General features: G+C 41.2%; 1 protein-coding gene across 5 annotated transcripts; it reads left to right on the forward strand.

Moving 5' to 3' along the window:
- The first annotated feature begins 633 nt into the window (after positions 1-633).
- On the forward strand, positions 634-27,182 carry LOC106561663 (uncharacterized). Of its 5 annotated transcripts, XM_082957419.1 has the most exons (24): positions 645-699; positions 908-1,124; positions 1,723-1,871; positions 2,825-2,920; positions 3,138-3,210; positions 6,333-6,424; positions 6,898-7,035; positions 7,304-7,428; positions 7,562-7,578; positions 7,722-7,821; positions 8,055-8,149; positions 9,226-9,329; positions 9,444-9,516; positions 9,610-9,681; positions 9,800-12,841; positions 13,516-13,827; positions 14,008-14,320; positions 14,552-15,017; positions 15,135-19,034; positions 19,171-19,296; positions 19,442-19,595; positions 19,844-19,949; positions 25,090-25,271; positions 26,527-27,182. In XM_082957419.1, the coding sequence occupies exons 2-24, from the start codon at positions 1,094-1,096 to the stop codon at positions 26,625-26,627; spliced, it is 9,867 nt and encodes a 3,288-aa protein (XP_082813545.1). In that variant the 5' UTR covers positions 645-699; positions 908-1,093; the 3' UTR covers positions 26,628-27,182. The 5 variants fall into 5 exon arrangements, with proteins under 5 accessions (XP_013981303.3, XP_082813545.1, XP_013981302.3 ...); XM_014125827.3 differs by having other exon boundaries at positions 13,516-14,320; XM_014125830.3 differs by lacking the exon at positions 13,516-13,827.
- The last annotated feature ends 29 nt before the right edge of the window (positions 27,183-27,211 follow it).

A 27,211-nucleotide genomic window follows, 5' to 3' on the forward strand; every position in this document is an offset into this window, starting at 1 on the left:
CCACTGGATATCATAAGGTGAATGCACCAATTTGTAAGTCGCTCTGGATAAGAGCGTCTGCTAAATGACGTAAATGTAAAAATGTAAATTTAATTGAAACCAGGTTTGTAAGACAAAGACAAAACAAATGGAAAATGAAAAGTGGTAATGGCTAGAAGGCCGGTGACGTCGACCGCCGAACGCAGTCCGAACAAGGAGAGGAACCGACTTCGGCGGAAGTCATGACACTGAAACCTTCTATAACATGCAATTTACATCAAAAATACTGATCAGGGTCCTAAATCTGATGTCAACCAGATGTCACCAAGCAGGCACCAACTCACTTCAACATAAATCTCTGATACATTGATTTGGAAAAATATCACCACAAACTCTCTCTCTCACACACACAGAGACACACAGGTGTGAGCAACAATAGGATATACATAAGGTTACCCTTGAAAGTTTAAAAGGGCCTGATGCAAAGTGCACATTGGATTAATGTGATACAGATTTCAAAATAATGACTTACTATCTCATAATTATTACTTAGTATATTATTATTATTATGAGTTACTATTTTATAATTATGATTTACTATCTAATAACTCTTAGTCAGATATTTTTTGTGGGGGTGGCGGGAACGGGCTTCCATAACTGCGTCTACTAGCGGTAGGCAAGTGAAGAAATGAAAGCGAAGCAGTCTCGAAATGGATGCAGGTAGTTATAGCTAAGTTTCTGTTTCTTTTTTGGAAGCAATACTTCACGTTTAGTTAGGATTACATTGTTTGGTCATTATATATAAGATATGTAAAACATATCTGAGCATAAACTCAGAAAAAATCACAAAATATCGAAATGTGTTCTAATGGCGAAGTTTTTCCTTGTGCTCTTTCTTACTTCCTGGTTGCAATATATTTTTCCTCAGCCTACCAAACTCACTGACAATGTTGAGATTTGATTTTGGCACGAAGATTGCGCCAAATCGCTCATATGGATTGGCAACATTTTCCTTGGAATAGAGCAATTAAGTGTCGAAATGTCAATGGAAGACAGAGGTGGTCTGCAAAAGTCAAGAGAAATAGAGACAAACTGATTTAATACATTTCCAACCATGGAAATCGATAATGGTGCCGTGAGAGAAGGTGACGTCGAGTAATGTTTTTTTGGTCAATCACAATGTTATATCACTTTTCTATTATGGTTACTATTCATAATTTAACATTTTAACAACTCGACAATGTTGATTTTAGTCATACATCATTTGTTTTAGTTTAGCCTAAAGGATTACAGTATTTACAGTTTGAAGTATCATATCAAGTGCGCATACTGGTCGAAAGAAGTTGACTGCCATTGTAATTCGTTAGCAGCGAGAATAATGTGTTCACATGGGCGAGACATTTCTTTGTTGTTGCATAAATCTTTTTATATTGTTTTTTAACAATATGCTCACCAATGTTAGACCTACCTCAAAATATATGTGTAGAATATAATCAATAAGGTTAAAAATGTAAGACACCTAGTATATAATTAAATAGAATGGAATAGAAAACAATAATTGAATATATCAATATGTTATTTACAAATGCAATATGCATAGAATAGAATATATCAGTATAGTAGTTATAAATACAAGATGCATAGAATAGAAAATAAAATGCATGGCACCTTTTGGTAAAAACAGAACGAGTTTGCAACTCTACAGTAGTCACTTTTTAACCTTGTTCCTGTTGCAACCTCCAGGTGTGTTGGTACCTGTGCTACCAGGTTCGAAAAACTTCGACAACAGCATTCGGCCTCCACTGCAAAACTCGTACATGTACAAGGAGTCTAAGCAGTCTTTCAGATACAACTCTGCTTTCTTGATAAACAATGCTACTCTGCAGGAACGGGTCAGTATTTCACTACGGTACATGGTAAACTTGGCCAACCCTGGCTTACTCCTTGGTCTACGGTATCCCGGCCCTGACTGCCCATAGAGTCCAGTTTATAGTATCTGTGCAATACTTAGTGCAGGATAGTATATGTACTATTTCATGATAATATCTGTGTAATACTTGATAGTACATGTTAGTATATGTACTGTTACATATCTGTGTAATACTTGATAGTATATTTGTGTATTACTTAAGTCATTTTGTGCTGCCCCTTTAGTCGTTAAGTACATATTTACAACATAAAATAATTGAACTTAATATCAGTAGGATGTTGTTTTTATTTAAATGTTTTACTCTTATTATTATCTATCCTGGTGCCTAGTCATTTTCCCCCTACCTATGTACATATCTACCTCAATACCTTGTACCCCTGCACATTGATCTGGTCCTGCTACTCCCTGTATATAGCTCCACATTGATCTGGTACTTCCTGTATATAGCTCCACATTGATCTGGTACTTCCTGTATATAGCACCACATTGATCTGGTACTTCCTGTATATAGCTCCACATTGATCTGGTACTTCCTGTATATAGCTCCACATTGATCTGGTACTTCCTGTATGTAGCTCCACATTGATCTGGTACTTCCTGTATGTAGCTCCACATTGATCTGGTACTTCCTGTATGTAGCTCCACATTGATCTGGTACTTCCTCTATGTAACTCCACATTGATCTGGTACTTCCTGTATATAGCTTCATTCTAGTGTATTTTATTCCTCTTGTGTTACTATTTTAATTTGTGTTATCACTTTTTATTTTTCTAATTTTTAACTCTGCATTGTTGGGAAAGGGCTCGTAAGTAAGCATTTCATGTTAAAGTTTACACCTGTTTTATTCGGTGCATGTGACAAATACAATTTGTATTATATTTGAGATAGGCTAAACTATTGCTTGTTGTTTGACAGTATGAGGCTTTCCGAACAAAGAGGAGAGACATGGGATACTCAGAGGAAGAAATGGAGGAGTCCTATGGCTTCTTGCTGTTTGACGACGAAAATAAGGTAACAAAATAAATATTTCAATGTATATCTCACAATAATGTTTATAGTCATTCATACATCTATTTCTGTAGAAAACGTAAAGTCACACACAATGTATTCTCCCCCCAAAAATGTTTTATGGAGAAACCCATATCTAACTTTGTGTCATAGAAAACAACCTCAAAACATTGTAATCAAGTTACCAATCGCTAATAATCACTCTTCTTCTATTTTAAAGGCAAATAAAGTGGGAGAAACTGGTGTTGTCCCTGGACACAGCACATGTACCACACTTGGAGATCCTTCAAAGGGTAAATGAGCAGCGCCATATTGTGTAAATAACGAGATATCAGACAAGACGCCTGGGTTTCCACAGCATGGGAGTTAAATACACTAGGACAATAACGCCTCCATAAAAACAAGAACAACCTGTCTTGGGTTAAGGCAATATGAGAAAAACTGGTTTGAACTATTTCTACTGAAACCTTTTTCATATCATCGAACAAGGCCTCACCTAAACAATGGAGCATTTCTAAGCTTTTACATTTTAAATATAGAGGCAACTCACACCCTACATGACATGGAGTATTCTCTAGCCACAAACTTAAACTAATTCTATTTGAGTGTGGACTATATGGCTAAAGACATGTCAAAACATAAGTAGTGAGATTTAAATACGTTTTCTTACTAGGATAATAACATTTTTACATTTTAGTCATTTAGCAGACGCTCTTATCCAGAACGATTTACAGTAGTGAATGCATACATTTCAATTCATTTCATACATTTTTTTCCCCTGTACTGGCCCCCCGTGGGAATCGAACCCACAGCCCTGGTGTAGCAAACACCATTGCAAACACCATGCTCTACCAACGGTTTCAGTACATGTTTGGTCAATTGTCCTTCTGCTTTTGAAAGTGAAACTGCTTTACGTACATGATAGTGTAAAGAGAAAGTGGAAGGAGAGACCAGAAGTGTTTGCTAGGACCAGATATTAGCATTAGTCTATACTTAGGGGCCTGCAGTAAAAATGTTTGAATGATGTAGAAATTAGATTTTACCTCATTGGAATGAGGGAGGATTCTACTTTATCAACAGAATATTATGTTATGAGAGTTTAGCTCTGAACATACATACAATAAAACTCTGGTAAATATCTTTCTTTGTTTGAAGTTAGAATTCCTCAATAGAAATCTCTGTTACTTCAGGTTACATAGTGAGCCAGGCTGTGTTCGGTTGCAGGCCCTAGTGGAAAAGGGGGAGGGTGGTGGAAGATTATCTACAGTTGGACAAAGTCTGCTAGTTTTTTTATCTACTAGGCTCAGATTGCGATAACTGCCATAGTTATGGAGGAAGGAAACAGTGGTCAAAGTCCTTGTGTAGTCTAGTGTTCTGTTTCGTCATGTTCCAAGTTTACAGTTCTAGATGTTTATGAGATCACCATAGAAGAAGCCCTGTAAGAGTTGAAGTGTTTTTTTCTTCTTTCTGTAGCAGTATAATAGTACTTTTTGTCAGCCCTTTTCATTCACGTATTGTTTCTTCACTTGTCACTTGTGTCCTTCAACTCGTTTTTCCTGTTTTGTCACTTGTAGGTTAATCAACATGACACAGGTTTCTTTGGTTAGATTAAATTATAAGGAAAGAGAACATCTAATCACATATCCATAGCATGTGCCTGTGTGCCACAAGACAGTGTTCGCCTGCTGTGCTAAAGCCTAGGCATTAGCTTAGGGAGCCAACAAGTTCATTATGTGCGTGTGGAGCCAATTCTGCCAAACCACCTCAGTTACATTATGCAGTGTTGGAACTGTAAACCACTAAACCTAAAAAAAAAACGTGTGAAGTTTCACAGCCTCTTAAATATTTCTCACTTAATTGTTCTGACACAGATCTTAAATGTCTGCTTACATTCAGATATACAGTACCAGTAAAAAGTTTGGACACGCCTACTCGTTCAAGGGTTTTTCTTTATTATTACTATTTTCTACATTATAGTGAAGATGTCAAAACTATGAAATAACACATATGGAATCATGTAGTAACCAAAAAAAAGTGTTAAACAAATAAAAATATATTTTATATTTGAGATTCTTCAAAGTGGAACACTCACCACCCCATGTTCTTGTTGTTTTGGTTTAATCAGAAAGAGGAGGGGGGATACTGGAACACTCACCACCCCATGTTCTTGTTGTTTTGGTTTAATCAGAAAGAGGAGGGGGGATACTGGAACACTCACCACCCCATGTCCTTGTTGTTTTGGTTTAATCAGAAAGAGGAGGGGGGATACTGGAACACTCACCACCCCATGTTCTTGTTGTTTTGGTTTAATCAGAAAGAGGAGGGGGGATGCTGGAACACTCACCACCCCATGTTCTTGTTGTTTTGGTTTAATCAGAAAGAGGAGGGGGGATGCTGGAACACTCACCACCCCATGTTCTTGTTGTTTTGGTTTAATCAGAAAGAGGAGGGGGGATACTGGAACACTCACCACCCCATGTTCTTGTTGTTTTGGTTTAATCAGAAAGAGGAGGGGGGATACTGGAACACTCACCACCCCATGTTCTTGTTGTTTTGGTTTAATCAGAAAGAGGAGGGGGGATACTGGAACACTCACCACCCCATGTTCTTGTTGTTTTGGTTTAATCAGAAAGAGGAGGGGGGATACTGGAACACTCACCACCCCATGTCCTTGTTGTTTTGGTTTAATCAGAAAGAGGAGGGGGGATACTGGAACACTCACCACCCCATGTTCTTGTTGTTTTGGTTTAATCAGAAAGAGGAGGGGGGATACTGGAACACTCACCACCCCATGTTCTTGTTGTTTTGGTTTAATCAGAAAGAGGAGGGGGGATACTGGAACACTCACCACCCCATGTTCTTGTTGTTTTGGTTTAATCAGAAAGAGGAGGGGGGATACTGGAACACTCACCACCCCATGTTCTTGTTGTTTTGGTTTAATCAGAAAGAGGAGGGGGGATACTGGAACACTCACCACCCCATGTTCTTGTTGTTTTGGTTTAATCAGAAAGAGGAGGGGGGATACTGGAACACTCACCACCCCATGTTCTTGTTGTTTTGGTTTAATCAGAAAGAGGAGGGGGGATACTGGAACACTCACCACCCCATGTTCTTGTTGTTTTGGTTTAATCAGAAAGAGGAGGGGGGATACTGGAACACTCACCACCCCATGTTCTTGTTGTTTTGGTTTAATCAGAAAGAGGAGGGGGGATACTGGAACACTCACCACCCCATGTTCTTGTTGTTTTGGTTTAATCAGAAAGAGGAGGGGGGATACTGGAACACTCACCACCCCATGTTCTTGTTGTTTTGGTTTAATCAGAAAGAGGAGGGGGGATACTGGAACACTCACCACCCCATGTTCTTGTTGTGGAAACAGACTTGTCAATGTTGTGAATGTTCTTGTTTAACTCAGGTGTGTACGTGTCCAAGTACTCGGACTGCCTGGACTTAAACCGCTGGTACCACGGGAAGTCTGGGTACATCGCCATCATCAGGCTCACCAAGGTATTTACACAGTAGCAGGGCAATAGGGGTGCTGACTAGAGGAAGTACAACTACGACCGGAAGTTACTTTTTTGTAGCAGGTTATGAGAGCATTTTAAACCGTTACGCTTTTCTTAATCCTTAACCTAAGTCTCATAACCTGCCACGTTAATTCTTGTAACCTACTGCATAAGTTCTCCTAACCTGCTACAAAAAAAAACCCACTTCCGGTCGTAGCTGTACTCTTTCTAGTCAGAACCGGCCACCGGGTCATAATGTTGGGTAACCTCCTTTCCCCCAAAGGTTTCTCTTGAGGTTTCTGCCTCTTAGCCACTGTGCTTCTGCTTCTGTTTGCGGTCTAGGGCCAGGTTACTGTAAAGCAATTTGGGACGACTGCTGATGAATATATTTGGGACGACTGCTTTATAAATATATTTGATTGATTAGTTGAAATGGCCCGCTATTTAATTCTCTCATTTTGTGGGGTTCTACAGGGCAGGGTCAGAGAGGTGACTGAGAACTACACAGTAAACTACACCTCTCCCTCTAATGGGTTTGACTGTCATGTATCAGAGCAGCTCAGTTCTGTGTCAGCCAACACCAGCTCCTTCCTGGCCTTCGAGAGAACACAGGTGAGACTCCTCTCTCCTTCCACCATCATCCCTCCCTCTCACATGGTGTGTTATGTTGCCTTCAATTATCAAATATGCACTCAGTGTGTCAAAGCAATAAAACAAAAATGTAATTTAGTAAGCTACCTCTAACGAAAAAATTTAATTATGTATTATTCGTCTTTTTGCCACGGGCATTTAGCCAAGTTGATGAAATACACCTGCAGATACAGTAGTGATAAATACAACACAATAGCAAAGCTGACAAGATTTGTGTTGGTCTTTGCAGTACTACATGTATGAGCTGCCTGTTGGAGGGCCAGTCCAGCCTCCCAGCCATGTCTGCCCATTCGCTATCGTGGCTTTCTCCTATTGGGATACCAAGACACCCGCATCAGAGGAGGAGGAGAAAAGGTACATTTCCCTCTTTACCCTCATGGGGTTTGTAACAAACGACATTATGCTCAAAAGAAAATATTAGGTGAAAAAGGAATTAAACTGTTATTGTTATGATTAATGAAATGAAAATGTCTCCCTGTCTTTTTAGTGCGGAAGAAAAAACAGGTGAGCAATGAACTGATGGCTACTTATCAATGTGTCTATATCTAGTGTGTTATCCATATGAATTTGACTTGTTGTGTGTATTGTAACACTGCACTGGTGCTTTTGGATACTGTTATGATAATGGTAATGGTATACGATTACAGTCTTTCACTACTATCCGTGGAGGGGCCAGCTCCAAATCAGCTCCCAGATCTACCATGTGGCTCTGAAGTCCAGCACAGGACCCCTAATTCCAGCTAAACTGTAAGTTCAATGCTACCCTGTGAAGGTGTACTGTCTCTCCCTATGATATGACTTTAAAAAATATCTTCTAAATCTATCTCCAATTGACTTGATGTGGGTCGTGTTCAGTAGGGCACACCATGGAAAAACATTAAGCACATTTCAGTACCTCCCCATTTTATTCTGTTTTCATGTGGTACCATAACTTGAGAATGTCACATGAATTACACTTCCTTCCTTTTGGTTGATTGCAGTCCAACAATGATGTCAGTTGACGGAGCAATTCAAATGTCAGATCTGAGGCAGAAATTACCGAAGGCTATATTTGAAACCTGCTTCTCCGGTGAAGGTACAGTCATGTTTAAAACCTTTTAAGGATCTGCCCTTTTTTTCAATTTTTGCTTAAAATGACATACCCGTATCTAACTGCCTGTAGCTCAGGCCCTGAAGCAAGGATATGCATATTCTTGATACCATTTGAAAGGAAACACTTTGAAGTTTGTGGAAATGTGAAAGGAGAATATAACACAGTAGATCTGGTAAAAGATAATACAAAGAATAAACCAACCGTTCTTTTGTATTTTTTTGTACCATCATCTTTGAAATGCAAGAGAAAGGCCATTATGTATTATTCCAGCCCAGGTGCAATTTCGTGTTTGCAGTATATGTGCAAAGTTTTAGACTGATCCAATGAACCATTGCATTTATGTTCAAAATGTTGTATCAAGACTGCCCAAATGTGCCTAATTTGTTTATTAATAACTTTTCATGTTCAAAATTGTGCACTCTCCTCGAACAATTGCATGGTATTATTTCACTGTAATAGCTACTGTAAATTGCAGTGCGGTTAGATTAACAAGAATTTAAGCTTTCTGCCAATATCAGATATGTCTATGTCCTGGGAAATGTTCTTCTTACTTACAACCTCAAGCTAATCACATTAGCTCAACCGTCCCGTGGAAGGGACACTGATCCCGAAGAATTTGTAAATGTACTCAAAAAGGGGTTTCATTTTGATAGCATTTTGTTTGAGCAGTGTCACCACAAACAAAACCTTCTCAGGAAATGTTTATGTGTTGCTTATCTGAATAACGATGAAACTGTTTATTTATTCAGCTTTGATAAGTCTGTGTATGGCTCAGTGGTAGAGCATGACGCTTGCAATGTCAGGATTATGGGTTTGACTCCCGGGGCCACCCATACATGAAATGTATGCACGCATGACTGTAAGTCACTTTGGATAAAAGCTTCTGCTAAATGGTATATTTTATTATATTAGCTTTACACAGATTTATTTTTTGTTCTTTACCATGGAATGCTGAATGTCTAAATGATCACCTTTTTTTCAGTATTTTGTATTTTCTTGCAATAACAAACTTTACACACTAGGAGTACTTTATTATATTGAGTTGTACTGTTTTTCAGTGTCTCTGGAAGGAATGGGTTGCAGTCTGTATGAGCTTGCACCCAGTGAGGCTGAAGACATCTCTCTCGCTCAGCTCACACAGGACCTCAAGGAGAAAGACCTGGTGAGCTTTCATTGTTTTTAAATTTGACTCACAGTCTATTTGAAGAACGGAATGCAGTACATTGTTGCCTTGTCAGACTTTGATTCAAATAAATTATATTTTTCTTACTAACAGGCCCTCACAATACAGCTGAATGATAATGGTTTTCTTATACTGTTACATTCATCTCACTTCCTCACATATGAAGGTAAGACAGAACCTGTATACACAACATACTGTATTTAGATATTGTAGATAGATATGTAGCTTCTAACATGACATTATAATTGTATATTTCCAGATACTGGGTCCAGTAAGCCAGAGGTATTGCAGGGGATGTTTGTGTTTCCAGACTGCAGAGCTATACATAGAGGTGTGTGTGTGGGGCCAACTTTAATTTGTGCACACTTATGCCCTTGTATACAGTAGTAATTTTTATCTAATCTTTTGTAATGTATCTTTATGTAATGCCATTTTATTTTTTACCACAGACACCAAGATCTGCTGGAAGAAGCCCTTCCTCTCACCAGAGTGCCTCCAGGTGGTGCCGGCACTGAACTACGCAGAGGCAGAGGTGGAAAAGTGCCTCCCTTCGCCAAGCGGGGAGCTACGTGGTTTACTAGAGCAGCATATTCAGAGCTACGCTTCCCTCATCCACCCTGGGCTTACCATCAGTCCATCCAGGGAGGCCAGCATCTTCCCAGATCAGTTTGATGTTCCTGATGCCCTCAAATACCTCTACTCCGCCCCCAAGTGGACTGAGATGGGATGGAAACGTCTCAAATCTTATTTCCACCAGCCGGGCTCCTTTGAGCTGTCGGTGTCCAGAGCCACGGAGCTTCTGGTGGCAGGGCGAGAGGAGCGAGGAGATGAGCCGGATGATGATGTCTACTACTGTCTGTCATCTCCAGAGGGGTCCCCCATGAGTCCTGCTAGTCTGGGTGGCCCAGAGGAGCAGCAGTCAGGGGGACAGTCCCCAGGAGACACAGCTGACACAGCAGCAGACTTTAGTAAAGCACTTGCTGTGTCAATGGAGGACTTTGAGAAACCTGGTAAGACTATGGAAGACAGTAATGCACCAGACAAAGCAGTAAAGGAAGGAAATAACTTGCTTTCGAAGGAAGTGCAAGAAAGGTTGCCCTCTGATCTTAGCAAGCCTCTAATCCCTGCAGAGGATTTTGGGAAACCTGGCTTGAACAAGGCACACAGTAATGCACCAGGGACAAATTTGCCTCGAAAAGAGGAGCAGGAGGAGCTCCCCTCTGATCTTTCTCAACCTGCTGTGTCAGCAGATGACTCTGAAAAACCTGGGAAGACCAAGGCTGACTGTAATGCACAAGGGGTAAGAATAGAGGATGAAGGGACAAGTTTGAACCCAGAGGAGGTTGAAGTTGATGCACAAGAAAAGGTGCATTCTGATCTTTTACAGCCTGCAGTCTCTGCAGAGGACTTGAGGAAAGCTGACCTGGCAACATTGGGCAAGGCAGACTGTAATGCACCAGAGGTAGGAGTAGCGAATAAAGAGACTAACTTGTACCTGAAGGAGGTGCAAAAGGATATGCCCTCTCGTGTTTCACAGCCTCCAGTCTCTGCAGAGGTCTTGAGGAAACCTAGTCCGGCCCTGGCGACCAAGCCCAACAGCAAGGCACCAGAGGCAGGCGTAGAGGATAAAGTGAGAACTTTGCCTCAGAAGGAGGTGCAAGAGGAGGTTCCCTCTGATCTTTCCCAGCTTGCAGTGTCGCCAAAGGCTTTTGGGATAGCCAGTATGAGAGTGATGAAAAAGGCCACAGAGGTGACAGAGGTTTCAACCTCACCTGCATCAGGTAACCTCCCAACAGTGTTAGTCATCACTGCCACTGAAAGAACTGCAACCGTTTTACCTCACAATGAGAACCTTGACTTGATCAACACAGAGTCCACCACAAATAACTCCTCCAGTTTGCCTTGCGCCAAAGTACAGGATAAGGACGGAAGTGCTCTCAATGGGCAATGTGGCAAGGCCAATCAGCCTTCAAAACCCACAGAGGTCAGTCATTCCTCTATATCTGATTGGAGGAAACGGCCAAGGAAACGTCATAGATTTAGCGGATTGGGTAAAAGGATCTTGAGGTCTACAGTGGCTGACTTTGAAGAGAAAGAAAAAGAGGACATGGAAAGTATGGATTCAAGTGAAGTCTACCTATTAAAAAAGAGAAAGGAACGGATGGATATAATTCAAGTTAACCCATTGCAAAAGGAGGAAAGGATGGATGTAACCCAAGTTCACCCATTGAAAATGCCAAGAGAACTAATGAATTTGATCCAAGATCCCCCATTGAAAAAGAAGGAAAAGATGGATGTGACCCAAGTTCACCAATTGAAAATGCCAAGAGAACTGATGAATTTGATCCAAGATCCCCCATTGAAAAAGAAGGAAAAGATGGATGTGACCCAAGTTCACCAATTGAAAATGCCAAGAGAACTGATAAATTTGATCCAAGATCCCCCATTGAAAAAGAAGGAAAAGATAGATGTGACCCAAGTTCACCCATTGAAAATGCCAAGAGAATTGAGGAATTTGATCCAAGATCCCCCATTGAAAATGAAAAAAAAGGATTTAATCCACTATCACCCATTGAGAAATAAAGAAAGTATGGATTTGATTCATGATGACCATCCATTGAAAAAGAAGACAGAACGGTGGGACTTGAAGGCAATCATCTCCGAATGTGGTAGAATTTTTGTCCCTCACGGTTCAGAAGTTATCGCCAAGGATATAGAATCTTTGAAAATTAAGGGGAAAGTGTTAGATCACAAACAATGTGCTGATGAGATGATGGTTGAAGCTTGTATCAAAGTCCCCCAACCCATAGAAACAGGAGATGGACCTAACCTAGAGTTGAACAAGTCAGATGAGAACAAAGAGTTGCCCATAGGGATGTTAGACAGTAAAGACAGTCTGCATGAGGTCAAAATGGCTGATGTAGGCAAGATGGCCTCTCTGAATCCCTCAGAACTGGTCCTGAACAAAGACACGGATTCTCCTTCCTCAGGAAAACACAAAAAGAAGCGTCAATATGTTGCAATATCCCTGAGTCAACTAAAGACAGTTCTTTCAAGAGGGGGAAAGAGGAGTTCATCCATCAATCCTGCTCCAGAAGATCAAACATCACCCTTGAACAAGAAAAGCAAGGCTGATACTCCTGGCATGGATGAAATGGAAAATGTTAATATCAACAAAGCCAACCCGGACAGAACCACAGGTGCTGTTGAAGTTGCAAAGGAACAGACATTTGGCCTAGACCCAAAGTTTGCATTAGCGTTAGGCTTGACTCCTACGGAGTTGCATAATGATGCACACAAATCTCCAGAAAAAAGTGATATTCCATTAAAGAAAGATATTCAGAGCAGACTGGACCTGGTCCCACCTCAAGCCACATCTGACCAAACGTCTGAGGCGTTGCCTAGCTCCCCTTCAACAACAGTCATCTTAGCGAGTCAGAGGAGACCATTCAAAAAGAAACACGAGCACGCAGACTCCATTAGGAAAAAATGTAAGTTCGTGGTTGTTGTGAACTTCACATGTCATGCAAATAACAAAACATGCAGATGGATTTTCTTTTGTTCTCATTAAACCAAATGCTAAATTAGATAGCAATGTTCTTCATCATTGAGTTGTGATTACAGTTAATGTATGTGCTGAAATGTTGAAATATGCCGAAATAATCCGGATGTCTTGAATTCCTGACGATTCCGTTTCTATATTTCCTTTTTCATCTGAACTGCAAAGCGGCATTCTGAAGTAATGTGCTAATGGCCTCTTGCTTGCCTGGTCCCAGATCAGTTTGTGCCATCCTATGGTCATTGTAACGCACGTGGCAAGACAGCACAAACAGATCTGGGACCTCTTGCTGCCGCCTCTGCCTCATCTTGCTGTGTGTTGTTTGGCTAGCTCCCCTATTGCTGCGGTCCCTCTGTTGAACATAAAGTTACATCTATTACAGATCATGTTTAAATTAGGTTCAGTGGGTTGGCAAGGATATTTCTTACTATTGCAAGAAAAACATTATCAGATTCAAAAAGTAAAAAAATAAAGATCTTTACTAACCAATTTGCATGCAGGGGACTGCTTTACAGCCATGTAGGTATTAATCATCACCATGCGCTACTTTGTGTTTTTGTTTTCATGCCGTTTCTTCTGTCTCCTTTGTGTCTTTTGTTTCTACAGGGTGGTTGCATTATCGCTCACCAGCTTCTTTAGAAAGTGAGAAAGTAGCTATATCCTCCCAACTAGTGACACTTGACCCGGATGTCAGCCGTGTTGTCAGTAGGGGTAGGCCCTGCGAAGGTGCCAGCGCTGTATCATGCCCACCTGCAGATTCTCTGACCCTATTGGCCGATATGGCTCGCAGTACTAGTAATGACAAGGTACTGGAACAACAGTCAGACCCAAAGGCTCTTGAGAAACAAGATGACCACCCAAGTTTGGTGATAAGTGACAACAGTGTCAAAGATGGCGTCTCTCCTCATGATCCAGATGGTGAGCCAGAATTTGTCCTTCCTGCTCTGCTGAAGCACCCTTCTGCTGCTAGGCTTAAACTCCCCCCTCAGTCTCCGTCACCCAAGGGGCTGGTGGTGGGGAGTGGGGAGCGGGTTGTGTTAGTCTCACAAGAACATTCATACTCACTGCCGCCATCCTCTCTACTATTGGGTTTGTCAGGTTCAATCCTTCAAGTCTCCATTTCGGAGGGACTTCAGCAGCATCGCAAGGATATCTTTGCTGACGGAACTCAAACACTACGGGCCTTCCTGTGTCAGCAGAAGGACCAGAACAGGAAGGAACCCGGATTGGCTCCGGAATCCCTGAGCAAAGGAATCGGGTGCAGGCAGAAGTTCCATCGCTTCCGGCAGTTCATTGAAAAAGATGGCTCAGTTCAAGTGACAAGGCTGTGGAAGGAAAACTATAACTTTAATTCAGACAGCAAGTTTACCAACGACCCTAAGGATAAAACAGTTATTAGAGCCCTACATGGGTATGTACTTACAATCACTACCTTAAATACTAATGTCTTCAGTTTGATTCGTTATGCATACAGTAGATAGAAGAAAGGATAACTGAAGAGTTTGCTAGAGACCAAAAGCTGATACTATATTACTATATTACTCACAGTGGTCGACTAATTGTTTGACTGGAATTGCAAATTAAAACTCAGATTTTTCTCTGTCCTTTCCCTTCATCCCTCTTGCACTCCCTCTCTGTACAGCCCATGGGATTTTGACATTAAGGACACAAAGGAACAGGTTCAGCTCATTATCCACATGTGGATAGGTCTTTTCTACAGCAGGTCCACTGCGAGGTTCTGCCAGGCAGACTCAAGTCTAACATGTTTGGGAAAAAAGGATTCTACAGAAGTGGCTCATGGAATGGTACCAGCCCATGTTCAACCTGAGACCAAGACAAGTTCCCCTGCTTATATAGCCCTCTCCAGGATACCAGAACCTGAAGTTTTGGACCTTAGTAACATGGGTAAAAAAGAAGCACAACCATTAAGCCTGGAAGCTGAGGTATTGGACCTTTCAATGAAAACAACCTCAACTGTGCTAGACTCTCTAGACACAGAGTCTAAGCAGAGAATAGATTTAAAAAATCATCCAGTATACCTACCAGCAACTGGCCTGCACAAGGAAACCATCTCTTGTCCAAAACGAAGTACAGGTGTTGAGTTAAAGGTTGGAAAACAAATATATTATATATTTAAACCACATATGTTTTCCAATAAATGTTTTTTTGACGTATTTTTTTTTGCAATGATTAATTGTTTATCCTGGTGTTCTCTTTCTCTACAGGTTTACAGAGACCGTGTGGACAGCGTGATGTCAGAACAATCAAGTGACCTGGGTGATGATGAAGACTATGAAACCAACAACCATGAGAATGACAGCAAGGGTACCCTCCAAAATGGTGTGTCCCCTTACGAAAGAACTTTGGAAAGTGATCGATCGTACATACTTCTGTGTGAACAGGCAGCAAGTGTGTACATTCATCAAGAAAAGCTCCTGGAGACTCAAACTGCTCAGGTTTTGGAGGGCAACAACAAAAAGCTCCTCCAAAAGGAGGAGATGACGGGTGATGGAGAACCAAACGCAGCGCGTCTTAAAACCATGGGCTATAAAGATGTCAATAAGGAGCAACAACTTAAAGATAACGATTCAGTCAAAACAATACCATACACAGAAGTGCAGATGGATGGTGATGCTGCCAATATGGCTGACACAGTTGAGCGTAATGCAAATGAAGCCAGAGATGGGGCTCACGTTGCCATCTCTGATGGCAGTGAGTCAAAAGAGGAGATGCACAAAGTAGATCACAACGTGAAGGTTTCTGTTGAAGCCGCAAAACCAGAAGCAGTGCATGCTGGGAAAGATACCACAAACAAGGAAATCACAAAAACACAAACTGCTGTGCATGTTGGGAAGGATTTAATTGATAATGATAAGGCACTCAAAGCAGTGCACAGTGAAAATGTTCCCAGAGATTATGAAAACACCAAAGACCAGGTGCAAACTGCAATGCAGGATGGGAATGATACTAAAGATGAGACCCTAGCAGCGATGATTTGTGGAGAAGATTCAGGAGATAAAGCACCACCTGTGGTGTGTGATGGGAATACATCTGTGGCTGAGGCACTACCAGAGATATCACATACTGAAAATGATTCCCAAAAAGCAACACAGTCAGTGGTGCATGGTGGAAATGATCCGAGAGGTACGACACTACCTGTGAAATGTAATGGCAAGCTGTACATAGACGTAGAACCCACTGTAGTGCATGATATAAATGGTTCCACGGATGAGGAACTACCAATGGGACAGGGTAGGGATGTTTCTGCTGGGACTAGCAGAGTACTGCCAGAGATGCATGGTGAGATTAAATGTAAAGGTGATGTACTGCCCACGCAAGTATTTCCACTATGCGATGGGAACATGCCTTTTGTAGGCGAGTTTGACACACTCATTCAGCCCAATAATGTTTTAGGAGTGGCTAGACATGAAATAGATGAGGCTGATGTAGAAACTAAAGAACAGGAAAAAGAATTGATGCAGGGTCAGAGTAAATCTGATGATGTCACAACTCAAAGTTCCACAACATTCCCGCCAGGGTCCCAACATTCTCAAGACGAGACATTAGAAATACTGACAGGTCAGGTAGAAATACCACCGATTCCCAGTGAAGACATCGCACACACAGATGTTCTACATTCAATAGGTGAGGCATCAGAGATGGCGCAAAGTCAGGTAGAAATTCCATTTTTTGGAGAAGAAATACCATTCATTGGAGTAGAGAAGGATAGCCAGGATATCAATCACACAGAGGTGCATGATACTCACCCAAGTCAGAAAGAGACACGGATCACAGTCTGTGATAGTGCTAATGTGTTATCAGGTGAAATGCTAGCAAAAATAGTTTCAAAGGGAACAGAATCTGTCAGTCGATGCCCAACTGTGGATGAGGTGCTGTATGGTTACATCCCCATTCCTGACATCTGCAGTGCCTCCCTGGCCATCTGCGATGCCGATGGGGTCAGCAAACCCCTCAGCACTGGGCAAGGTTACAGCAGATGCCCAACTCCGACAGAAGACGAGCTACCTTTCGTTCCAGGATTTTCTTATGACCATCACTCACCAAACACTGTTTTGTTGCCCAATGCGAAAGACACCAACAGTCCCAACCTCGATAGTAGTCTTGCGCTCATTGAAAATGAAAAGGATCATCATGAACCAAGTCTTAGTCTCTATAAAGCTAGGGCTGCTACTGGGTTGCACAAGCTGCATAAATCCAGCAACAATAACAAACCAAATAATCTGGAAGCCATTGATAATCAGTTCTCTCAAGTATTGGCTGATCCTCGCAAGAACCCAATCGCCACTAGCACACCTCTCAACACTCCCTCATCTTCTTTAAAGGAAAGAAGCGATTACGATCCATATTCAAATATGCGACTTGCCGCTGTTGAACCAGACCTGCATGCTCATTCAAGTCGCCATTCGCTGCATAGTTTCTCTTACTCGTTTCCCAACACCCACTGTTCCGTAACAGAGAAAGCTGCTTTCTCTGTGCCATCAATCCACCCGGAAGTCCTGTCCAATGAAACAACATTAATTGGGAACTTTAGTGAAATCGCTTTAGAAAGAGAGACTTTCTTGCGTCCTGCCTTAAGTGAGCTCATCCTACAGTCCACCCGTCTGAGTATTCCATCTGGCAGTGGACCTAAAGCAGCTTCTCAGAACTTTTCAGTGCACAGTTTTACTCAGCCCCAGCCAAACAGCCAGCAACCTGCCATGATTGTGAATCTCTCCAAGAGTGAGGACAGCAGAGGACAGTACAACTGGGAAGAAGGACAAACAGATATTGACCCTATGTCTTCAGATGACCTAAAAAGCAAACAAACCGATACCCCTGTCCGCTCAAACACTAATGCTCAGCCTTATAACACACAGTATGCCACAGAGATGAGACAGATTGCAGTTTTGCAAGATTATGAGGATGTTATGGCTGATGAGGATGTTATGGCTGAAAATGAGGCGCCTTCTGTAGATAAAGACAACATTGAATCCAGTTTAAAGACCAATTGGATATCAGATGACAAACATTTAAGAAGTAAATTCCGGTTGAATAAAACAAGACTTGACTTCATCAACTCTTTACGCCAGTCTCAGGAATGGGAGCAAAGGGAATTTTATGGGGTGTTGGACTTCAGCAAGCAAGGCACTTCCTCGTCGGTCACCTTCCAGTCTGAAGTATCAGACAAAATACTTTCCCATATGGAAGAGAACCAACATGAGTGGTTAAAGTATTGTAGGGCTAAGAGGAGTGGCAGCCAGATGGATATGACCAAGGAAGAAGACTCCTCAGTGGCAAAGCCACGCTTAGTTACTGTTTTTGATCGCAAAGGAAACAGAATCACCTATGAAAACTATCCCGTTTTGAAACCTACAGCAAGCATGCACACACGGACAGTTCCTGACTCGAACAGACAGGGCTTGAGCAGTTTTCTGGAGTTCTCCAAGAGGTGGGATGATGCACATAACGCTGATGAATCTGATCTTACTCAGTCATCTATGGATCTGGAGACCCTCATCTTCTCAGAGAGAATGAACCAGATGCTAAAACGTAAGAGTAGTAGCAGCAGCAGGTACAACCGATCGAGACACCGCAGGTCAAACGTAGAAGAAAGAGCTTCCACCAGTAGCCCGGCTGTGACAGTGCACTTTTCCAGTCTACAGGAGGATCAGGAAAGCTCCGAGGAGCACTGGGAGGCGATACCGTCACTTGCAGGACAAAAGATCAGAGTGGAGATGCCTGAAAGGATGGCTATGCCTGAAGAGACAGATGGAGAACCTCAGCATCTTAAGAAACTTTCCTGTACAAAGGGCAGTGAGATGACGCATGTAAAAGTTTCAGATCTGGTTGTGGATAGTTTCAAGGCGTACCATGCTATGATGACTGAGGTCTGCGCAGGCAAAAAATACCCATCCAGAACTGAGAGACTCAAAAGGGAAGAAGCAAAGAGAAACAGTTCGCCAAAGTCTCGAGCTCCAAGCAAAGACTTCTGTGGGCAGATGAAGGAGGACATGTATGACAGCCTGCATGATAATCTGAACTCTGTTGTGAGACAGTCATGTAAGAACAAGTTCAGGTTCTACATACTGGTGACATCATCTGACCCATTCTTCAGAGAGACGAAGGTAAGATGAACGTAAAAACGTTAGCCTATGCAGTGCAAACAGATCTGGGACTAGTCTATGAAAGCCATTAGTACAACAATGAAAGCCAAAATGAATTATTTCGCCGTGTTTAAAAACAAGCATTTTAATTTTGTAGGAGCTGTTAGAAGCAGAGGGCCACATTGCAGTAGAACAGTCTCAATTCTGCCTTGGAAAGGATAGTCCATCGTGCCCTCTACACATCATCTTAAGGAATGAAGATATTGCTGAACACATTTGTGAGGTAAGACTGTTATACCATTGTAGACTTATAAAAAGTATCTCAAACTCCCGGAAAATAATAACCAATCCAGGTTGGAAATCCAACCTTTTGAATCGGTATACTTTGTCATTACATCGTCATTTTGAGATTTCTGTTCTACCCTCAGGTCCCTCACTTGCTTGAGTTGAAGAAGGCTCAGAATGTGTTGTTTGCTGGTATTGACCGTCCTGATGACATCGTGAACCTGACCCACCAAGAACTCTTCGGCAAAGGCGGTTTTGTGGTGTTTGAGGGAGCAGCTCTGCACACACTCAGTCTCAGTATGGACGCTTCTCTATTTGCAAGAGAACATATAAAAAGTGCATTTTCTACATGTCATTATGTTTTTAACAGCGGTTATCTCTACAAGCAACTAGGATGTCCCTAGCCTGGTCCCAGGTCAGTTTGTGTCATCTTGCCAACTCCTATGGCTGATGTTTGGCAAGAAACAGATCTGGGGCCAGGCTATGTCCACTTCCAACATGGCATGGAATGTGCGAGTCGCTGAGTAACTCTCGCTCTCTCTCAGGCAACATGAAGAAAATGTCTGGTTTTCTGGAGGGACTGAGTAAAAAAGGGAAGTGGAAATGGCTGTTGCACTACAGAGACAGCCGGAAGCTTAAAGAGAACGCACGGTAAGCTTATTCTTGCGCTTGTAAGAACCTTTACGATGGCTACTTTAGATGTGTGGTGACGATGACCATATTAGGCTGTTAGGGCGGTGACCATATTACTGCCACACCGGCAGTCACGAGTCATGACCACAGTCAAATTCCATGTGACTGTTTAGTCACGGTAACTAGGCTTCTTCCAGCTCTGATGCTGCTGATGGTCATTAGTAGCCTACCAAACGTACTAACTGCCTGGGACTCAGAACTCTATTCTCCCGCTAATCACTCTTGACATCAATGCAAATGTTTTGAAAATCAAATCAAACACTTCATGATTGCCCATGAGCTCATGTTGTGCAACAATTCTATAGGCTATGCAATTGTGTGAGAAAACAGTTTTGAAGACCTCTTAAAAAGAGGATCTCATCAGCTTTCTATAGGCTAGGCATACTATATTTCTCAACATTCCTAATATTAAGCACATTGCTTCTCTTTACAACAGGAGTATAGCCTACCTGGCTGGCATGAAAATGAACCGTGGGGAAAAGCATCCTCCATTCACTATTTAAGTGCATAGATGAGGTATTTCCCCCTGCCCCGAGACAGGTGCATGTTAATGGTCCATTCTAAATCAAAACAAATTTCACACATATTATTTAGTATATGTGAAGACCAGATGAAATCAAGAATAGTCTGATGGGTGACAATATTACCCTATCACTTGTGAATGATATATAATCACTTGTGAATGATGCCTAGCTTGTGTGTAGTAAGGCAAGAAACTGCGCATGCCTTTTTTTTGGCAACTTTTTCAAATCATAGTCGCACACCTCATGTAGCCTAGCCCATAGGCCTATATGTTTTGTATCACAATTAAAGTGGCCAAATAACTTGTTAAAATTAAGCACATTAATCTGCTTTATAACCAGTGGCATACATAGGCGGTGTGTGATTTTCAAGTCTGGGGAAGATCATTTTCACCATAAAAATGCACCTTTATAATAATGTATAATTGCATGTGGTCACTTTAGAGAATGGTGTTTTCCCGCTAATTGATTGCATTTTGGAACATTCACGCTTATAGCCTACTGCCGTGTGCGCATTGCTGCGCTTATAAAGGTGAAGAAATAGCCTAATAGTTTATCAACATTTTAAGCAAAATGTTCTGATCTGTTGTTTCAGTCTCATTGCTTTTGAAAGTTTTTTTTGATGCAAGTAGTTGTATTAATTTGGTATTTAATCGCATCCCACAACTGTCCCAGACTGTTTGGAATGTTTCTCAGACCAATCGAATAGGTCAACTTTATAACTATGGGGGATAGTGGGGCGGCAGATAGCCTAGTGGTTAGAGCGTTGAACTTGTAACCGAAAGGTTGCAAGATTGAATCCCTGAGCTGACAAGGTAAAAATCTGTTGTTCTGCCCCTGAACAAGGCAGTTAACCCACTGTTCCCCGGTTGACCGTCATTGAAAATAAGAATGTGTTATTAACTGACTTGCCTAGTTAAAATAAAAAGGTAAATTGATTTTTTTTTTAGATTGACATAGGCTAGTGCTTTTGCTCTTCGTTAGGCCTACTCTTCTTGTTAGCTGGCAAAAAGTAAACGTGGACAGTTCTAGCATCTTCAATATGCACCTCGGAATTTGATAATATTGATTAGCGCAGTTGCGTCCTCGATGTGTCTTGTCTTCACTTGTAGCCTACTTCAGAGCTGCGATAGATGCCTGTAAGAAGAACCCGATCACGTTACGGGCATTGGCTAATAAGAATTGAGATATCTGAGAACCATGTGAGTGAGAGGTGCGTCGGAACATGCAGCCGGGAGAAGGGAATTATAATTATTATATTCAGCCCAAGGGTACAACGGCCACAAAATGCATGTTTTTATTTCAATTTTATTAGAGGGCATTACGGCCACACTAGGGAGATGCCACCGGGAAATTCGAGGCATTATCAAGTGTGGTGGCTAATTTCTGCATTACCAAATGAGGAGAGTTACAAACACAACAGTCTGAGTTAAACTACATCTTTAATAATTAAGATACTTTTGCAAAAGCACTTGACCTTCAATGATGCCTTTGAAAAGTGATTACACAAAAGTACAAAGATCTTTTATACCCAAGAACCACCCCTTCAACGTACATGACGAACCACAGGAACACTTCACAAAGGGACCTTATACTTTAGAAAGGAGTATCCACAGCCAGATAGCATTCGCTATAAATTATCGTTCAGTTTGATCCCTAATGACGAGGTTCTAATCTCATCCCTGGTACTTCATAGAACAAAAACACCATTTCATCCAATGGCATATATCAATTGTCAACTCTAGATACTCCCATCTCAAGTAAGTCCCCTCCTGACCCCACTCCTGGACAAGCTCACTGAGGGGAGTGACTTGCGCACAGACATTGTGGAGACAAATAATTGGTTCCCCATTAATCACGCCATCCCTTCACATGGTTTAAGAATAGGTAAAGACACATTCACATATGAAGACAGTGTTTCATTCTAAAACATCTTAATTATCTATATTACCCAACTAATTCTAATTCATCCGCCACACAAGTGCTTGTCAAATTGTGAATGAGAGATTGATGAAGTGTTAACAGCCTGCTCAAAAAACAAAGAGCTCATGCCTTTCATGCAACTCGCATCATGCAGCCTTAGAATCTATTAAAAATCAAAACATATAGCCCAACGTTTGTATCACAACTAAAGTTGCATATATACAGTTGAAGTCGGAAGTTTACATACACTTAGGTTGGAGTCATTAAAACTCGTTTTTCAACCACTCCACAAATCTCTTGTTAACAAACTATAGTTTTGGCAAGTCAGTTAGGACATCTACTTTGTGCATGACACAAGTCATTTTTCCAACAATTGTTTACAGACAGATTATTTCACTTAATCACAATTCCAGTGGGTCAGAAGTTTACATACACTAAGTTGACTGTGCCTTTAAACAGCTTGGAAAATTCCAGAAAATGATGTCATGGCTTTAGAAGCTTCTGATAGGCTAATTGACATAATTTGAGTCAATTGGAGGTGTATCTGTGGATGTATTTCGAGGCCTACCTTCAAACTCAGTGCCTCTTTGCTTGACATCATGGGAAAATCAAAAGAAACCAGCCAAGACCTCAGATAATTTTTTTGTAGACCTCCACAAGTCTGGTTCATCCTGAGGAGCAATTTCCAAACACCTGAAGGTACCACGTTCATCTGTACAAACAATAGTACGCAATTATTAACACCATGAGACCACGCAGCCGTCATACCGCTCAGGAAGGAGACACATTCTGTCTCCTAGAGATTAACGTACTTTGGTGTGAAAAGTGCAAATCAATCCCAGAACAACAGCAAAGGACCTTGTGAAGATGCTGGAGGAAAAAGGTACAAAAGTATCTATATCCACAGTAACACGAGTCCTATATCGACATAACCTGAAAGGCCGCTCAGCAAGGAAGAAACCACTGCTCCAAAACCGTCATAAAAAAGCCAGACTACGGTTTGCAACTGCACATGGGGACAAAGATTGTACTTTTTGGAGAAATGTCCTCTGGTCTGATGAAACAAAAATAGAACTGTTTGGCCATAATGACCATCATTATGTTTGGATGAAAAGGGGGAGGCTTGCAAGCCAAAGAACACCATCCCAACCGTGAGGCACGGGGGTGGCATCATCATGTTGTGGGGGTGCTTTACTGCAGGAGGGACTGGTGCACTTCACAAAATAGATGGCATCATGAGCAGGAAAATTATGTGGATATATTGAAGCATCATCTCAAGACATCAGTCAGGAAGTTAAAGCTTGGTCGCAAATGGGTCTTCCAAATGGACAATGACCCCAAGCATACTTCCAAAGTTGTGGCAAAATGGCTTAAGGACAACAAAGTCAAGGTATTGAGTGGCCATCACAAAGCCCTGACCTCAATCCTATAGAAAATTTGTGAGCAGAACTGAAAAAGCATGTGCGAGTAAGGAGGCCTACAAACCTGACTCAGTTACACCAGCTCTGTCAGGAGGAATGGGCCAAAATTCACCCAACCTATTGTGGGGAGCTTGTAGAATGCTACCCGAAACGTTTGACCCAAGTTAAGCAATTTAAAGGCAATGCTACCAAATACTAATTGAGTATATGTAAACTTCTGACCCACTGGGAATGTGATGAAATAAATAAAAGCTGAAATAAATCCTTCTCTCTACTATTATTCTGACATTTCACATTCTTAAAATAAAGTGGTGATCCTAACTGACCAAAGACAGGGAATTTTTACTAGGATTAAATGTCAGGAACTGTGAAAAGCTGAGATTAAATGTAGTTGGCTAAGGTGTATGTAAACTTCCGACTTCAACTGTAACTCTAAATGAAGCATATAGGAGGATATGTTTCTTTGTTAAACCGCTCAACACAGAATAGCCGCATGTGCGCGCTACCATAAGGACAATATTGTATGCTATTCTGTTCTTCTGAAATAGACTTCATTTTCTTCATGTCATGTTTCTTTATACATGTCTAAAATAAATAATGGATTTATTGTGATGGTGTTGGCTATATTAAATGGATTTAATAGACTTTTTAAAAATGTAGATGTTCCAAAGGTTTGCATCAGTGTGGAAGCCAGGAGATGCTAAAAATGTGTTTGTTAATTAACGGTCAATTACCTTGAGACCGGCAGTTATTTGCTTGACAATCACGGCTGACAAAATTTAATGACCGCCACAGCCCTAGTAATGACTTGATATTTTAGAGAATTAATTCTGTAAATGCCACAGATGTCAGCTCAAGCAGAAATCCCCTTTAAAAGTCGACTGCAGTGCACTAGTCATCAAAGACACTGCGTTTCATTTAATGTCGGCCAAAGTAAATTTTTATATTTTAAAGGGAACTAATCATCCTGTAAAAGATCCTTACTAACCACCAGAATTGTTCATTACACTTTTTATTCTTCTGTTTGCAAAATTGTATTGTTTTACTGTAGTGTGTTGCAATTTTAAATGCACTTTAAAATTAAGGTAGATTTTATTTGATACAGGTCTAGGGCAGGTAGTCAAAGACACTGCATTTAATTTGAATCTTGGACAAAGTCAATTTTATATTTCAAGGTAACAAATGATTCCGTAAAATCCTAACTGCCATAACTGTTCTTACCTCTCTCTACAGGTCTAGTGCGGAAGCACAAGGCAAAAAAATCTTCATGGATGTCTGCCAGGAGGCTGGAATGGTGGAGGTCTTACCCTACCATGAATGTGATGTCATTTCAAGGGAACGACCCAACTACCTCCACTGTCTAGTTCGCCTGCAGGTCCAGAATGTATCTGCTCGTTTACCTGTATTTATAACTGGTGAGATATCAGAATTTCCTATACAGAATTTGTTAAGATTACATGTGTAGCTAATAAATATACTGAACAAAAATATAAAAACACAATTTCTAAGATTTTACTGAGTCAGTTGAAATACATTCATTAGGCTAGATATCACAACTGGGAATACAGATTTGCATCTGTTGGTCACAGATACCTTAAAAAAGGGGGGGGGGGGGGGGGGGGCGAGTAGGGGCGTGGATAAAAAAAAACAGTATCTGGTGTGACCACCATTTGCCTCATGCAGTGCGACACATCTCCTCCGCATAGAGTTGATCAGGCTGTTGATTGTGGAATGTTGTCCCACTCCTCTTCAATGGCTGTGGAAAGTTGCTGTATATTGGCGAGACCTGAAACACGCTGTCGTACACATTGATCCCAGAGCATCCCAAACATGCTTAATGGGTGACATGTCTGGTGAGTATGCAGGCCATGGAAGAACTGAGACATTTTCAGCTTCCAAGAATTGTGTACAGATCCTTGTGACATGAGGCAGTGCATTATCATGCTGAAATATAAGGTGATGGCGACAATGGGCCTCAGGATCTTGTCACGTTGTCTCTGCATTCAAATTTCCATTGATAAAATGCAGTTGTGTTCATTGTCCATAGATTATGCCTGCCCTACCATAACTCCACCATGGGGCACTCTGTTTACAATGTTGACATCAGCAAACCGCTCGCCCACACAACGCCATACACGTGGTCTGCAGTTGTGAGGCAGGTTGGACGTACTGCCAAATTCTTTAAAAAACAAGATTGAGGCGGCTTATGGTAGAGAAATTAACATTCAATTATCTGGCAACACCTCTGATGGACATTCCTACAGTCAGCATGCCAATTGCACGCTCCCTCAACTTGAGACATCTGGCATTGTGTTGTATGACAAAGCTGCACATTTCAGAGTGGCCTTTTATTGTCCACAGAACAAGGTGCACCTGTGTAATGATCATGCTGTTTAATCAGCTTCTTGATATGCCACACCTGTTAGGTAGATGGATTATCTTGGCAAAGGAGAAATGCTCACTAACAGGGATGTAAATCATAATTTTTTACAACATTTGAGAGAAATAAGCTTTTTGTGCATATAGGAAATTTCTGGGATGTTTTATTTCAGCTCATGAATCATGGGACCAACACTTTGCATGTTGCATTTATATTTTTGTTCAATGTGCATGAGGATTCTTAGTCGCAAGAAAGCTTGTTTCTGACATAATTCTTTATTTATTTTGCAGACACAACGGCAGACAAAGCGTTTGCAAAACATGGGATCTTCACAATGAATATTAACTCTTTCCTGCTGATTTCTGAGAGTGACACATGCACTATTTCTTAAGCTGATGGGGAAGCTGTCCACAGAAGTCCTCAGTACATCAAAATGCAATAACATTCTATTTATAAAGCCCTTTTTTTTGTTGTCAAAGTGATTTCAATTAACCCGACCAAGAGGCCAATGAGCAGCGGCAAAGAAATACTCTAAGGAAACCTTCAAACCTCGAGAGGAACCACTCGGAAGGGGGAGGCCCCTTTAAGAAATAAGCATTTGTATTCCAAAATCAACTTTTTAAGGAATTCTTGGGAGTTCTCTCAGAAGTTTAATACATACTGACGATCTAACCCAGATCTAAATCATTGTAGTGTAATAATACAAAAAAAAGATATGTTTATATCAAGGCTAAAAACATTTACTTAGATCAACGTTTTGGTTCCTTTGTGTAAATTGCCTTCAATTCCATGTAGATTTATTTATTCATATTTTTTTTATAACAGGTAGATTGTGTATAGATTAACATCTGCTTCAGGCATTATATTTCATCAATTGTGTATTTATATGTATGTTTGTAAAGACATTTATTGTACTTTTGCGATATAAAGAAATTGAAGTACTGTTCCTCATCTTTTCTTTTCAACATGCAACAA

This window comes from Salmo salar, chromosome 10, assembly GCF_965601325.2.
Source record: "Salmo salar chromosome 10, fSalSal1, whole genome shotgun sequence".
In the NCBI taxonomy this organism is placed as follows: Eukaryota; Metazoa; Chordata; class Actinopteri; order Salmoniformes; family Salmonidae; genus Salmo; species Salmo salar.

Bases quoted from the DNA above. Each gene is read 5' to 3' on its own strand.
- LOC106561663 (XM_014125827.3), top strand. From the start codon at position 1,094: ATGGAAATCGATAATGGTGCCGTGAGAGAAG. The intron at 8,150-9,225 runs GTACAGTCATGT...ACTGTTTTTCAG, and splicing joins AACCTGCTTCTCCGGTGAAG to TGTCTCTGGAAGGAATGGGT. The intron at 19,950-25,089 runs GTAAGCTTATTC...CTCTCTCTACAG, and splicing joins AAGCTTAAAGAGAACGCACG to GTCTAGTGCGGAAGCACAAG.